The sequence below is a fragment of the Acanthochromis polyacanthus genome, chromosome 13, assembly GCF_021347895.1.
Source record: "Acanthochromis polyacanthus isolate Apoly-LR-REF ecotype Palm Island chromosome 13, KAUST_Apoly_ChrSc, whole genome shotgun sequence".
NCBI lineage: Eukaryota > Metazoa > Chordata > Actinopteri > Pomacentridae > Acanthochromis > Acanthochromis polyacanthus.
In genome coordinates, this window is record NC_067125.1 from 4,322,136 (window position 1) to 4,338,078 (window position 15,943).

At 36.7% G+C, this 15,943-nt stretch overlaps 1 protein-coding gene across 1 annotated transcript; it reads left to right on the top strand.

The window, feature by feature from the left end:
• The first annotated feature begins 5,093 nt into the window (after window positions 1-5,093).
• Window positions 5,094-13,053, top strand: LOC127536735 (diacylglycerol kinase delta-like). Its single transcript, XM_051957947.1, has 3 exons — window positions 5,094-5,295; window positions 12,450-12,560; window positions 12,721-13,053. The coding sequence occupies exons 1-3, from the start codon at window positions 5,158-5,160 to the stop codon at window positions 12,811-12,813; spliced, it is 342 nt and encodes a 113-aa protein (XP_051813907.1). The 5' UTR covers window positions 5,094-5,157; the 3' UTR covers window positions 12,814-13,053.
• Window positions 13,054-15,943: the final 2,890 nt, after the last annotated feature.

The window sequence follows — 15,943 nt, forward strand, 5'->3', positions numbered from 1 at the left end:
AAATATCTGTGTTTTTAAATAATAATTTGTTCATTTATAGTGTGTGATGATAAAATCCATTTACTGTATTTAATGTGGATATAAAACATCTTTCTGCTAGAACTTATTATTATTATTATTAAGTTTTGTATGGTTAATATTTAAACTTTTCTTTAAAAAAATAATAGTAATTCATTTTTAAGCTTTTCTCTGGAGCAACAGTCTGATTCTTAATACGCCTGGAAAGCAAAGTTGTTTTAAAGGTGTTTTATAAATTACTAATTCAGAGAAAAAATGTTGATGAAAGACATTCATTGAAAGTCTTAAAACATAAACAAACTAGTTATCTAAACAGTTTGATCTGTGATTAACACCTGTAGAACAAACAACACAGAAATACATTTATAAATTTTGTAAAGCTTAATTAACTTAATTATATTTTATGTTTTTATAATATTAATATTAAACTAAGAGTTTAGAGGTGCTTTACAGACCAGAAAAATAAAAAAAACATTAGAATGTGAGTCATAAGCGGCTTTTAAAAACAATCTAAACCATGAATCTAATGTTTTGTATAAAATAAATATAAAATTTGATGTTTAAATGTTCCAGCTGTGTGTTTTTTATTCAGCCTTCGTACGTTGCTTTATTTAATCATTTTTAATAATTATTCTTTCATTAATCTGATATTTTATCACAGTTTGCCGTTAATCTGAAGATGGATTTAAATCAAACTCACCGATTCGTTGCGTCTCTGCAGATTCTCCTACAGCTGAGCTCGGCTGTCACGCAGCGGCTAATAAAACACCTGGACCCCGCCCACCGCAGGCCCCGCCCCCTCAGGTGTGTCAGCGTGTGTGTGTTGAGTAAGAAGTAGGCCTGTGTTTTGTGTCTTTGTCTTTGATGCATAATGTGTCCTCGTTCCAACAGGCAGGTGTCACGTCTCCGTGACCGCACACATTTTCCACATCAGGAATCTTCTACAGTCATTTTTTAAGGGTTACATGTAATGTGTGACCCAGAAAACACCGTCTGACCATCATTTATGCAACATTTACAGTCACACAACATCTCTTCCTGAAACAGTGAAAGGAAAAGACGGGCCACCGAGTCTCAGAAGGCTTTTCATGGAGGATTCCATCAGTTTCTATGATTTTCTGTAATTCTTTTCAGCTGCTCTTTGCCTTAGGGGTTGTGTTTTGCTCGACCTTCTCTTCAAAATACCCCGAAGTTTTTCTATCAGATTCAAATCAGGCCACATATGAACAACTAGTAGGAAAAAGTAGAAACGACCTGTCCAGAAACTGCTCACAGGGTACATTATCCATGTGGATTTAAGTTACAGAAGACAACAGAAGTGAGAGTATCTTTGTCCAGGTCTTTGTTCTTGGGTGATGTTGTTCTTTAGCTGGTTCTCCTGCTGGAATATTCCTCTTCTTCAGCCTTCTGCGGACAGCGAGTCATCTAGTCAGCCAGTATGTTGGTTTATCAGGACATTCATCTATAAATATCATCTCTCCAACATCTCCGTTCTTCACTGTCAGGACTATGCATCCACTGTGGTGGTCCTGGTCTGGTTCACACCAAACATTCAGGACTAGATCTGAAACAAGTTCATCTGACCAAAGAATGTTCTCCCAACGTTCATCTAGCTTCTTTTATGTTCTTTTGCAAAATTTCATCTGAAAATTTTGCATCAAAGAGGAAACAAGGTTTATTTTTTTGTCCTCCAAACATAGAGGTTGACGTTATGAAGATGTTTAAAACCACCCTCATAACCTTTAGAAAACTTGTCCAAAACCTCTACAAAACCGCTTAAAAATGAGTCCAACACGAGTCCAAAACCTCCTCAAAACATGTTCAAAACTGCTTCAAAACAAGTCCAAAACATGTCCATAAACTGTCTAAAACCTCTTCATAACTTGCTCTATATCTCCAACACCTCTGTTCTTCACTGTCAGGACTATGCATCCACTGTGATGGTCCTGGTCAGGTTCACACCAAACATGCTGGACTCCATCTGACACAAACTGATCATCTGACCAAGGAATGTTCTTCCAACATTCATCAGGCTTTGTTCTTTTGGTTCTTTTGCAAAGTTTCATCTCAAGATTTTGCGTCAAACAAGGTTTTTTTTCCTTGTTATGACGTGTTTTCATAACTTGTGAAACTCTGATTTCCATTGATAACCATTATACCAAGTCTGAAGCAGCTGCTTTCCACAGCTAGATGATGAAAGTGGTTCAGTGTCTGTGGAGTCCCTTTAGGAGGACGACTACTGCAGCCATGATTAGTGGTACTATGACTCCTTCTATACCTCCTGATTGGTGCTGACTCTGTGGTTCACTGGATTTTAGTTGAACTTTGAAGTCTATCACATTTTTCATTCTCCCATCAGTTCTTGTCCATGTGGAGCCATGATGTAGACAAAGATAGACACAGCTCATAGCATAGCTGAAGATTTTTATAAGAAACTTTCTGTGATCTCAAGTCCCAACATCCTCAAACATCTTCAGAAATGTTGAAAATTCATGATGTGATGATGTGACCGAAGTGATTCCGGATAAAGTTTCCAGGATTTTTGGGCTCCTGGAATCGAAGCGGCAGGATGTGGGAGTATCAGCTGCTCAGGTGGCCTACATGACTGCAGCCTCCACCGCTGACCTACATGGACGTCCCATCCCAGTTCCCAGGATGAGGCTTTAATAAAAGTGACTCTGTGGAGCATTTTGTCTGAGAGGGATCCGGTGACGGGCTTCAGTCCATCATCCATACAGGCAGGGATTAGCGTTACACCTGAGCATTATGAGTTTGGCCTCTAAAGTCCTAATCAGGTCAGCTCACATTAACAGCTCCTCTGGGTGAGAACAGAGCCAGCTGGATCCTCCTCAGCACTCCATCACTTTCACAGCAGCATTCACAGTGTCTGTTTACCGCTGCCCCAGCTACTGTACTGTAATGCTGTAGTACTGTAATACTGTAGTACTCAGAGCCTCTGTCATGATGACTGTCTGGAAGAGCTGCTGCGTCTAACTGGGACAAACAAGCAGCATCTAGTTTACAGGAAACTGAATATTACAAGTTTTCAACCCCTTTGAACCAAAAACAGCAAAATTTAAACAGAAAAACTGAAGCAAATCAAACAGTCTTCATAACTTTGATTCATCACAAAGACACAACGTTTAGTTAGAATAAGTCAAACCATTATTTATAAATTACACAGCAGAGTATTTCCTCTTATGGACAATTGAATACAAAAACTTTAGACGAGATTGAAAATTCAGGTCCTAAAGTAGAAACTCAAAGCAAAACAACTGAATCAATGTGTGATTTCTAACACGTCTAACATCATGAACTTGGTTCTAAAATGAGCTGTGAACATCAGAACTTCCTTAGTTTTGGATCTATGGGCTGAATCTACGTCTACAGCGCCGTGAAAAAGTATTTGCCCCCTTCTCGAATTCTTATTTTGTTGAATATTTCCCCCACTTACATGTTTAAGACCATCAAACAAATGTAAATATTAGACAAACATAACCAAAATAAACACAAAATGCAGTTTTTAAACAATGATTTAATGTTTTAAGGGAAAAAACTATCCAAACCTACCTGGCCCAGTGTGAAAAAGTAATTGCCCCCCTTGTTAAATCATGAATTAACTGTGGCTAATGACATTTTTTGGAAAGCGAGTTCAATTTCACTGACCACATCCAAACTTGATGACCTCCAGACCTGTTCAATCAAGAAATCACCTGAATAGAACCAAATGAAGACGACCTAAAGATCTCAAAAAGCTGAAACAAAATGATCCAAACAACTTCAAGAACAATTGACATCTATGAGTCTGGAAAGGGTTCCAAAGACATTTCTACAGCCTTAGGACTCCAGAGAACCACGGTGAGAGACATTATCCACAGCGGTAACCTTCACTACCAAGACGACCCCAAGAGCACAGAGACGACTCATCCAGGAGGTCACAAAGGAACCCAGGAGAACATCTGAAGACCTGCAGGCCTCCAGGGTCTCAATTAAGGTCAGAGTTCATGACTGACTTGGTAAAAATGGATCCATGGCAGAGTTCAAAGGACAAAACCACTGCTGACCAAAGCAACATAAAGGCAAACAAACACCTGAATGATCCCTAAGACTTGTAGGAGAATATTCTAAAGAATGACAAGACCAAAAGCCAAACTTTTTGGAAGATTTTATTGTATTGGACAGATTTTTTACTCCTCCCTCCCACACCCCCCTGCTTTCAAACAGAGACTCACTGATGGACAATAATCACTTTAATGTGCAATTGTGGCGAAGAAGAGGGAGACACGAGCTAGTTGCTGGTGAGTCAACTTTATTCTTCTCGAGCCACACACAGAATGCCGCGAAAACAATGTCAGCAACAAAACTATGGGGTCTCAGGCACGCCCCTTAAACCACCAAGTCCAATGGGTGAGAGAGGTTCTCTCACCCATTGGACTTGGTGGTTTAGGGGGCGTGCCTGAGACCCCACTGTTCTGACAAGCGCCTTGTTTTGCAGGTTCCTCCCACTGACTCGACGGTGGTCCAGCGCAGCCGCTATGGGAGGCGTCTTAGGCCCCCGTTGGGACGTTAATTTGCCTGCCATGTTCCCTTCTGGATGTTCGGGGGGGGGGGGGGGGGGGGGGGGGGGGGCTGTGTAGTGTACAGCTGAGAGAGGTTCTCTCACCCATTGGACTTGGTGGTTTAGGGGGCGTGCCTGAGACCCCAAAGTTTTGTTGCTGACATTGTTTAAGCAGACGTTGCACCTCATTGCACTATCACACTTTTACACTTTTTATAATACTTACTTGTATTTAATACTTTTTGTACAGTTGTTCGTTGTTTTGTTATACTATGTTGTTTTTGGATTTTTTTTGGAAGCGTCAACAAAGTTTCATTGCAGAAATACACTGACAATAAATATCCTTGAATCCTTGAGAAATGTCAGCAAAAGGCCTCAACTTCCTGCTGTCAATCTAGATGATTAAATAATAATAATTAATTTAGGATACTACTACTAATAATAATGATAGCCTGTAATGTCATAGCTCCACCAGCAGAGGTCCCTGCACGCCCCTCTCATCCCGTCGCTGCGCTGTCCGGGCTCCGCCGCTGGGGGGCGATGCCCGCCCGGGCTGCTCCTCCTCGGGGTCTTATGGAAGGATGGCGGAGGCAGGGGGACCGGAGTCCGCCGCGGCCCGGTGTCTGGACGAGTCATCGGACAGCGAGCCGGAGCAGGAGCCCGGAACCCCGCAGAAACTCATCCGAAAGGTGTCCACGTCGGGCCAGATCCGCAGCAAGGTGAGGGGGGCCGAGCTTCGGCGGGTTCAGCGAGAAAGAGTCGGTGGTCAGCGGCTGTTTCCATGTAGCGGGGGCGGGCCGAGTACGGCCCCGAAGGTGCACCGCTGTTTGCGGGGTAGACACCGGCACACGGAACTCCCTTTTAAAATCTGCTTGTTTAACGGTTCCTTTATTAATGAGCAGTGTAATACGGGTTTTAGTATTTTAAATTAAGCTTTACTGAACATTCAAGAGCCACTCTGTTATCCGGCTCACACCAGACTCTGCGGTATTTCTCAGTTTTTAACATTCCTTCTTTTACACCCGCTTTGACACGTTCACTCGCTGCCCCGACCTCCGCTACCCACTGGGGGCAGCGGTATCAGACGGTGCACACCGTTGTAGAAAAAAGGTAATTCAATTAAAACCAGAGCTGCTTCATGGATGTTAATTATGCCGAATTGAAGACAGAATGTGTTTGCACCTCGAACTGGTTTATTATTTGTTTTCATTTTGCGGATCTCTTGTAATATTAATGTTAGTTTAAATTTGCCGGATTTTTAAATAGAATTTGGAGAGCAGTGCCGGTAGAGGCGGCGTTAACGAGCAGTGCACGGCGTTTAAAGGAAGGAGGAATTTAATGTAAATCTAAGCTGCTCGGTGGGTGTTAAAGACGCCGAACTGAAGACTGGATATGTTCGCACCTTTAAACAGTTTAAACTTAATTTAAACTGTTTGAGTCTTTTCTAAAAATTAATGTTAAGTTTTAATTATGCGGATTTTTTAATGGAGTTTGGTCACAGAGCTTCTTCCTTCGAGAGAAAACGGGATATTTTGAGGTGAGGCTACAGCTGTTACACTAACACTCTGTAAGGGACTTAACGGGAAATGTAATCAACAAGTAGTTTATTTTAGTTGATGTCAGAAACATTAAAGTGGGAAATAACTGGGTTTAAATTTCTATTTTTAGCCGTTTGCGTCGCCTCTAGCTAACTTAATTAAATAAGAATCCGGATCAAACTCGAATTTCAACTATTTTTGGGGAGAAAAAGTGTCATAAAAGCAGTTAAAATACATAAATATAAGAGAGAAACGTTATAAATGTCGTTTCTTTGTGCCGTTTACACATTTCCACCGGTAGTTGAAGGCTAAGATAAACATGCTAACTCCTGCTAGCTGGAGGGTCGTAGGCCCGATGGGAAGCCCCGCCGTCTCCCACTGCAGCCCCGCGTCAGAGGTGAGCCGCGCTCCGGGGTGACGGCTGACTCCAGGTCGGGGTGAGAGAGCGGTGGAGCCGGTTAAAGGCTTCTAATGCTCGGTTAGTTTTCGGCACCGGGAGACATAACGGTCTTCGGCGGCGGTTCACAGCCGTTTGTCTGCTTCTAAAGCCGCTTTAGGCAGCGATTTGAGCAGGACTGCAACTCATCTGTGAACCTGACTTGTATTTATTGATCAATATTCGACAACACTGATTGATTATTGATTATTTACAGCTGTGGTTGCACGTTAAAGTTTATTTTAGGAGTTTGCTGGGCTGCTGCATTCAGGGACAAGTTAAAAGCTCGGAAAGAAATGTATCGGCAATTATTTTGGCAACTGATTTTTTTTCTCAATTAAAAATACTCCAAACTTTGTAATATGGTGATGTTAGGATGATTTATTTATAAAATTTCGGCATAAACAAACTATATAAGGAGCAATTTTTACTGTTTTCTGTCCAAAAATATCAGTCAATTAAGAATAAATTGGCTGTAAAATAGCAGTCCTCCTTGACAGCATACATTATCTTCAATTTCTGACTAAAGTGGATTTTTTTTTGTTCTGCCTTTAGTGGGACACAATTTCTGTTTATTCCAATTTGTTCCATTTTTCTTGTAATGATTTAATTAGAATTACCTCCGTTGTCAATTTATGTGTTGATTATTTTCTAAGTTAATCGACTATTTGTTTGGCTGACAAAATGTCAGAAACGAGTGAAATTTAAATAAATAAAGGCAGGTTTTCTTTTAATAATTTCAGCCATTTTAATAGTACATTTTCACATGTTTAAAATTATTTAAGCATTTTGTGACTAATATTAGATGTTTTATAAAATAAAGTAGTTGCACGGTCTATAAATTCTCAAAAATAGTGCGAAATGTTGGTGAAATTCAAGTTTACTGTTAAGAAAAATGAAATAAACTGAAAATATTTACATTTAAGAAGCTCCAATCAGATAATTTAGACTGTTTATATTTTTGTAAAAGATTCTCAAACTGATTAATTGTATTTTATTAACATATTCTATATAATTAATAATTTTTTGACAGTTTTTTAAATTTTATTAGCAAATGCTCAGACATATTATTCATTTTTGTTATATTTTTTTAAATAAATTAGTTACTTTATGCACATTTTTCTGATATTTTCTTAACAAATTTTGTGATATTAATAGATTAATTTAATGTTTGACCACTAATAGATTAATTGTTCAAACTCTACTTGTATATGGAATTAAAATTAATCCCAAAAATTATAAGTTTTGGGATAAACAACTTTATTTTCTTGTGTAGCTGATTGTTGAACCAACAATAACATCTAAATCTTTAAAAGGTGAACAGAATTTTTTGGGGGGGAGAATAAAACACATTCTAGACTCAAAGATGGAATAAACTGAGTGTTAATTAACAGCTGATGTTTTAGTTTCCTACGGCCCCTGAAGGCAGCATCTGGGCTCATATTGATTCGGATGCTGTGGTTTCCGGCGCCCCCTGAAGGCAGCTGAAGTCCAGGAAGTTTGGCTGGAGCCTGGGTTTCTATTTAAAGCTGCTGTTTTCAGAGTCTGAGACAAAAACACCAGGAATGAGTCATGTGGGAAAAACGAAGTGTTTCTGCTGGAAGGAGGCGCTCAGACGCAGAGGAACGACTTTAATCTGTCCCTGAATCACAGATAAACGGTTTATACTTTCTGTTAAAGCACATTTAAACACATAAAGCTCAACAAGAGAACCAGGAAACTGTCTCCTAATGCTGAATTTTTTTTTAAATTAACTGTGACTATTTGAGTTTAGCTGCTGGGAAAAATAAAAAATAGATTAAATTACATCAATTTAATGGTTTCTGTAATTCAATTTGCCTCAAAGAACATTTCATAAATCCACAGTGCCTTCATTCCTCCAGGACACTTTTACCATCCAAGTGTTTCTCATAGATCAGGGGTGTCCAACATGAGGCCCGTGGGCCAAAACCTCCAGAGGGTCCAATCCTGCCCTGAAAGTGTAAAAATTCCAGAGAAGAATTTAAAATAATTTCTAGACCATGACAAGTTGTTTGGATCATAAACTAAAATACTAGACTGTTTATTGTTCTTTAGTCGTTTTGTGTCTCATTTTTTTGTAATGTTTTGTCTGGTTTTTGTTGTTTTTTTGTCTGACTTTGTTGTTTTGTTCCTTTTTTGTCATTTGTCTAATTTTTGTCTCGCTTGTGTTTTTTGGTTTATTTTTTTTTGTCGCTTTGAAACTTTTTTGTCCAATTTTTCATCTTTTTGTTTTGTTTCGTGTTGTTTGTCTGATTTTTGTCATTTTGTGTCTCATTTTTTTGTAATGTTTTGTCTCATTTTTGTTCCTTTTTTGTCATTTGTCTAATTTTTGTCTCGCTTGTATTTTTTGGTTTATTTTTTTTCCATTTTTTTGTCGCTTTGAAACCTTTTTGTCCAGTTTTTCATCTTTTTGTTTTGTCTCGTTTGAATTTTTTTGTCATTTTGTGTCTCATTTTTTTGTAATGTTTTGTCTCATTTTTGTTGTTTTTTGTCTGACTTTCACTGTATCTCATGTTGTTGTCATTGTGATCCTTTTTGTCTCGCTTGTGTTTTTTTGTCTATTTTTTCCTCATTTTGTTCCTTTTTTGTCATCTTTTTATCTCGTTTGTGTCCAATTTTTGTAATATTTTGTCTTCTTTTTGTTGTTTTGTCAGACTTCTGTCGTTTCTCATGTTTTTGTCGTTTTGTGTTTCCTTATTGTGTTGTGTTTTTGTCTTATTTTTGTAGTTTTGTCTCACTTGTGTTGTTTGTAAACTTTGTCATTTTGTTTCTCGCTTTTGTCATTATTGGTCTCATTTGTGCAGTTTTTTGTCTCGTTTTCGTTTATCCTGTATCGCTCTGTAACTTTATCAAATTTATTGTCTCTTTTTTGTTTTGTTTCATGTTGTCTCATTTTTTTCGCTTTCTCATTTTTGTAATATTTTGTCTTGTTTTTGTAGTTTTTTTTCTGAATTTTGTCGTTTTGTTCCTTTTTATTTTTTGTCTCGTTTGTGTCTTTTTTGTTTTGTAGCTTTTTGTCTTTTTTTTTTGTTCCATGTCATTTGTCTCATTCTTTGTCATTTTGTGTCTCATTTTTTTGTCATTTTCGTCGTTTTTTGTCTGACTTTTGTCATTTTGATCAAGTAAAAGACAACAGTGTTCAGCTCCAGATATCTGTGACTAAATGTTGTGTTTCTTTGTAGACGCTCTCTGATCTGGAAGTTGTAATGTGGAAATGATAAACTGAGGATGAATGTTGGTGAAACTGAATTTATTTTTCTTCAGAAAGTTCAGGTTGTTCATGATGTTTTGTAAAAAGATAATTCCTTAAATGTGAACATTTTTTGCACTAAAACAGAGGAAGCATGTGGAGTTGTGGTTAATTACAGGTTATTTTGCTCTGATTTTACTGCTCACTGGAGAACAAATTGTGCTGAATGTGGAAGCTGGACTAAGATGAGTTTGACTCCTGATTTATACATGAGATTATAATTTTGTTGTCTTTAATTCCCTTCAGTTTATCATTTCTATATGATCATTTTTAAATTCTTAACTTGAGTTCGAATGGCGTTGGAGACGTCTGGAATGAAAAAAAGTTCAGAAAACGTTCATTTATGTTCACTTTGGTCTGTTAAATGTAAAAACGACTGAATCTTTGAGCTGTCAGGCTATCATCTAGCAGCAGAGTATTGATCCAGAAAAACAGATTAAAACCTTTTTAGTTTGCAGACGAGCTGAAAAATGACCAAATTATCAGATGTATTCACTGCATAATGTGTGAAACACGGCGTTCAGACGTTTGTTTTGCTGCAGTCGAAGGTGAAACATAAACTTCCTGCAGCTTCAGTTTCTTTGTTGAACTCGTTCATCAGTTAAAGCTTCGGCCTCTGAATGGACGCTTTTGTCCGACGGCGTCACAAGACGACTAAACTGCCGCCTGCAGCTCTTTCCAGGAAAAGCTGCCAATTATGTGGAGTTTTCTTTCACCGGAGGATTTAACGTCTGAAAGTCCAGAACTGAAGGTCGGAGGGTTCGTTTAGAGCTGAAGGGTTTCTGATCGATCAGTTAATCTGATCAGGATGCAGTCATGAGGTGAAGCTAGAAGAAGAGTTCAGGTTTTTACTTCACTAGAGGGGGAAAAAAAGTCACATTTAAGAAGCTGCAGGAATTTAAAACAAACTTCTGATGACTTTTTAAAGTGAAATATTTCAGTTCTGTTCATCTAAACGTGTCGACTTCACGTCTGAATAAACTTCCTGCTCAGTTTTCTGTAAACGTCACGGATTTACAATGAAGCAGAGTAGTTCAAAAATATCAACCTTTATCCCAGTCCATATTAAATAATGAATGGTTTTTAATCTGTTTATCACCCCGGCTGGTCGAGGCAGACGCCCACCCTTCCTGAGCCTGGTCCTGACAAACAACTCGTTTTTCTTCACTGGCGCTCATATAAATATGTTTTAAATAAAAATACAAACAGGAAGCGTGCTCACAGGAACACCATGGATTTGTTGGGTTTTCATGTTGTTTTTTTTGTTGGATTGTGACCTTTAAATCCTAAATTAATCAGAATAATCGACATAATTACAAATACTGAAGGCTGTTGGCCAATATTTTATTGTATTTTATATAATTTTTGTAGGATTTTACACATAAGTTCTGTACTGTTGAGTCTTAACCTGAGTTTTGATGTTTTTCAAATAAATTCATTTTATAATCATATTTTTCTGCTAGAGAAAACCTCAACTAAGTGGCTGTTGTTGTGGATGTGCCGCATAAATACCAGGAACTTCACTGTTTTTAATAAAGATGAGGAGAAAACAAACGTTTAACCAACATATTTACCTGTCAGGATTCACAACAATTAAATACGTAAATATACAAATAAAGATTTTTACTTTTGATTATGTGCTTTCATGATGTGTTTAAGCGAAACCATCAAACTTTCTGTTCAACAGTGTGTCGCTTGTAGAAAATGTTTCTCCATGCTGAATGTGTCTCCGACTAGCTGCTCTGTTCACTGTTTCTGAGCCATGCTGCATTTACTTACTGCTTTTACATCTAGTTAAATGACTAAAAATTTGCTCAAACTGACCATTTTAAAGTGATTTCAGACAATTTTTGTCATTTTTGTGCAAGTTTCAGTCCAGTTGCAAGTCTAAAAATGTCCAAAATGATTTGAAATTTGTCCAGACTAACACAAAACGTGTCCAAACGGAGTCAACAGTTTTCCACAGTACCTCAAAACTTAGTTAAAATGACTCCACTCCAAATGTGTCCAAAATAAGATGAAAAATGTTCCAAAGGACTTAAAAATTGTGCAAAATCACTCAAAAAGTGTTCAAATTGAGCATTTTTAAGTTTATTTTGGACAATTTGAGTCCCTTTGAACAATTTTTAGTCCAGTTCTGAGTCTCTGCTCATCATCAGTAGAAAATGTTTCACCATGCTGAATGGATCCCCAACAACTAGCTCCTCTGTTTGTTTCTGAGCCATGCTGCATTTATTTATTGATCCAGTATTGATCCAGTCCACTGCCTGCAGTTCACCAGAATTTTTCACCGTAGGTCAGTTAGTTCTGACTAGAATTTAATTATTTTATAGAGTCTGGTTGCTTTATTTTTAGTGAATTTTTAAATGTGAGCTGTAAAATAAAAGTGGTTTTAATAAAATATCAGTTTTAAGTTGAGATTTGTTTAATTTTCCTGAAAGAACTGAATTGAAAGTCACAAATGATGAGTTCAAGGACAGTCTGGAAGTTTGAAACCCAATGTGTGTTTTTTTTTTGACGTGTTTGTAACGTCAAGATTCAGATGAGAAAAATTCCTCACTTTAAACAGTAAAAGGATCAGTGGAACCTCATCCTGGTGTTCGACTTTATTCGTTCTCTGTGTTTCAGACGGTTCTGAAGGAGGGAAACCTCCTGAAACAGACGAATTCGTTCCAGCGCTGGAAGAGACGATACTTCAAACTGAGAGGAAGGACGTTGTACTACGCTCAGACCGCCAAAGTAAGAGCCTCAACCTGCTGCTCACTGTAGCTGTTAGCTGATGAATATCCAGTTATCAGTTCAGTGTCGCCTGAGGCAGAGAGAAGCAGCATTAATCGATCACCTGATTGACGATCAATCGGTGCAGCTCGGCTCTAACGGAGTTTTTCTCATCTCGCAGTCGATCATCTTTGACGAAGTCGACCTGACGGACGCCAGCGTCGCCGAGTCGAGCACCAAGAACGTCAACAACAGCTTCACCGTGAGTCTCTAAACCTCTGCTCAGTGGATCCATCCGCCGCTAGAAATAGTCCCGACAGTTTGTTGAATAAAAGCTTTCAGGGAAAATGAAATGGTTTTATTTTGGAAACACATTTGATGAGGAACGTTTAGTCTGAATAAAAAAATCGGTTCCAGACCAAACAGACAATTTTATTAATAAAATGTTGAAATTTATTGATAAAATGTCATTAAGATGTTAATTATACTTCATAAAAATTTTATTAAAATGCCTAAAATTATTGATGAAATTTTAAAAAATCTGAAGTCTTTATTTTCAAAATGTGTTTGATAAAATGCTTAAAAATGTGAATAAACTGTCAAAAATTATTGATAAAATGTCATTAAAATATTAACTAAACTTCAGAAAAATGTTAATAAAATACCTAAAATTATTGCTGAAATAAAAATATTTGAAAACTTTATTAATAAAATGTCTAAAATGTGTGTTTGATAAAATGCCTAAAAACTTATGTCAAAAGTTATCGTTAAAACATCTTAAAATTTTATTAAAATGTCTGCAGTTCTTGATAAAATGTCTAAAAATATTATTAAAATGTCAAAAATGTGAATAAAATAACAAAATATAAAATGAATGAAAAATATTCATGAAATGTCTAAAAATCCATCAATAAAATATCCAAGATAAATTATGTAAAATGTAATTATTGTAATTATTTAGATTTTAGTAGATGTCAAGGCACTTTTGAGATATTTTATTAATTTATTCACATCTTTTGTTATTGATTACAGAATTTTTGGTCATTTTTAGTGATATTTAATTAAACTATATTATTATAATTAGAGCCTCCAGAAAAACGCGGGCCAAAATCCTTGATTATGCGAATAAATATGCTGGGTTTTTATGCGGAGAAATTGCAGAAAGTTGTGAAATATGCAAAAATATGCGCGATTCACCTGCTGTCTGGCCGCGGAGGGATGAGTCCTCTAATCATACACATCTGGACTGACAGTCTGTGCTCTGGGAGGGGGAGAAGCTCACAGCAGCACCTGCTGCTTGTTGAAAACAGTAACTGCAGAATGATCCCAGTTTTCCTGTCAGTCTCCAAAACGGAAGAAAAAATCGCTAGATTTGTGGCGAGTCGCTTTTGACAAAAAAATCGCTAGGAGCTTTGAAAAGTTGCTAGATTTAGCGAGAAAGTCGCTAAGTTGGCAACACTGGCGCCGCGCTCCGCATCAGTTCGTGCTTCTAGTGTGTGTGTGAATGAACTGATGACGTCAGACCCGGCGTCACATAAAAACTCACTCACAACTCCATTTATATCGGTTATAGTTTTCTCATTTTATGCGGAAACTGTGAAATCAAGCAGGACCCGCATATTTCTCTCTTTTTGTTTTTTTTGTGGAAATGTGAGATTCTTGGGAGAATTATGCGCTGTTTTGCGGGGATTATGCGGCCTTTTGGGAAATAACTGACCCCCGCATAATCAGCAGCATTTTGGTGATTAATGCGGGAATTCATGCGATGCATAATCGCGTTTTTCTGGAGGGTCTAAATAATGAAATATAGTCTTAATCGTTTTTATGCATTTATTTAAAAAAAATCAGATAATTACATTTATTTTTTCAGTAATTTTAGAAATAATATATATATTTACAGACATAATATTTGTATTTTTATTAACATATTTCATACACTTGATACCTTTTTTTTTATTTGTGTTATTTAATGCTGATTTTTCAGACCAGTAATCATATTTTTTTACTTTTTTAAAAACATTTTTACATTTTTTTGTCAACATTTTAGTGTGTGTGTGTGTGTGTGTGTGTGTTTGATGCTGTAATGTTTTAATGATAAAACTCGGATTCCTTCGTTCTTCTTCTGTGGTGGTTTTCTGGTTTTCTGGACCCCCCTCCTCTCAGGATTTTGGGAGGAGGGGGTAGTCAGCATGACGACAGACAGGAAGTAGGCGTGAGTCATAGGAGGGAAAGTGGGCGGGGCTAGTGGAGGGAGAGAAGAGAGCGAGGCAGGCACAGACGAGATGTCGGACCAGAACTAGAACCAGAACCAAGACAAGGACTAGGACCAGGACTAGACCTGTTGTTCTCCTGGTTCCTAACTGGATTCTTTAGAGTGGATCTGATCCAGATCAGACCAGGTTCTGGTTCAGGACGGGACGGTCAGACGAGACGTTAAAGAGCGGAATCAGGTCAGTCAGGAGGTTTTATTTACAAACTGGAGAGAACAAAGTTTGTTTGTTTATTTTTTTAGAACTGTTTTTACTTGTGGTTGACTTTTAGATGTTTTAGTGTTTTTAGGGCATTTTATTAATTTATTTTTAGCTGTTCTATTAATTATTTCTAGATATTTTACAATCTTTTATTAATGTTTTATTTTGTAATATTTGTATATTTATTTGACATTTTTCTGTTTAATTCATATTTTATTATCTAATATTTACATATTTACTTAATAATTTTTAGACATTTTATTTTACATTATGTTTTATTTACTTTTAGATATAGCTTTTATAGATAATTAAATATATTTTACTGGTAATTTTCAGACTTTTTTATTTTCTCAAGAAATATTGTAATTTTAATAATATGCTTTTGAACAGTAAATGTATATATTTTTAGAAATATCAATATTTTCGAATATTGTAACATTTTTATTTTAAGTTTTTTTTTTTAATGAAATAACATTTTTCAGATAAATTATAAATAGTTTTCAGACATTTAATGAATAGTTTTTTTGGTGCATTTTTTAAAATTAAGTAAACATTTTTCAGATACATTTTTGAATGTTTTTATATTTTAATAATATTTTCAGGAAGTTTATGATAGTTTTAGTCGTTTTAATAATATTTCCTGATATTTAATGTCGACATTTTATTCATAAATTAGTTGTTTTGTCTATAAAGTGTCAGTAAATGGTGTAGAAATGTTGATAAGTTTGCTTTAAGAAGATGTTCAGTGTTATGTCATAAAAGAGGATAGGAACCAGAAAATGTTCACATTTAACAAACTGGAGTCAGAGGATTAAAGCTAAACAGGAAACAGAAGGTTTGAACTGAAATGTTTTTATCTTCGATCGTCTAAACTGAAAATAATCCGAGTGACTCAACAAACAGCTTCTTTAAAGTCAGCTTTTAACGTTTAGC

Bases quoted from the DNA above. Each gene is read 5' to 3' on its own strand.
- LOC127536735 (XM_051957947.1), top strand. From the start codon at position 5,158: ATGGCGGAGGCAGGGGGACCGGAGTCCGCCGCGGCCCGGTGTCTGGAC. The intron at 5,296-12,449 runs GTGAGGGGGGCC...TCTGTGTTTCAG, and splicing joins CGGGCCAGATCCGCAGCAAG to ACGGTTCTGAAGGAGGGAAA. The intron at 12,561-12,720 runs GTAAGAGCCTCA...CTCATCTCGCAG, and splicing joins ACTACGCTCAGACCGCCAAA to TCGATCATCTTTGACGAAGT.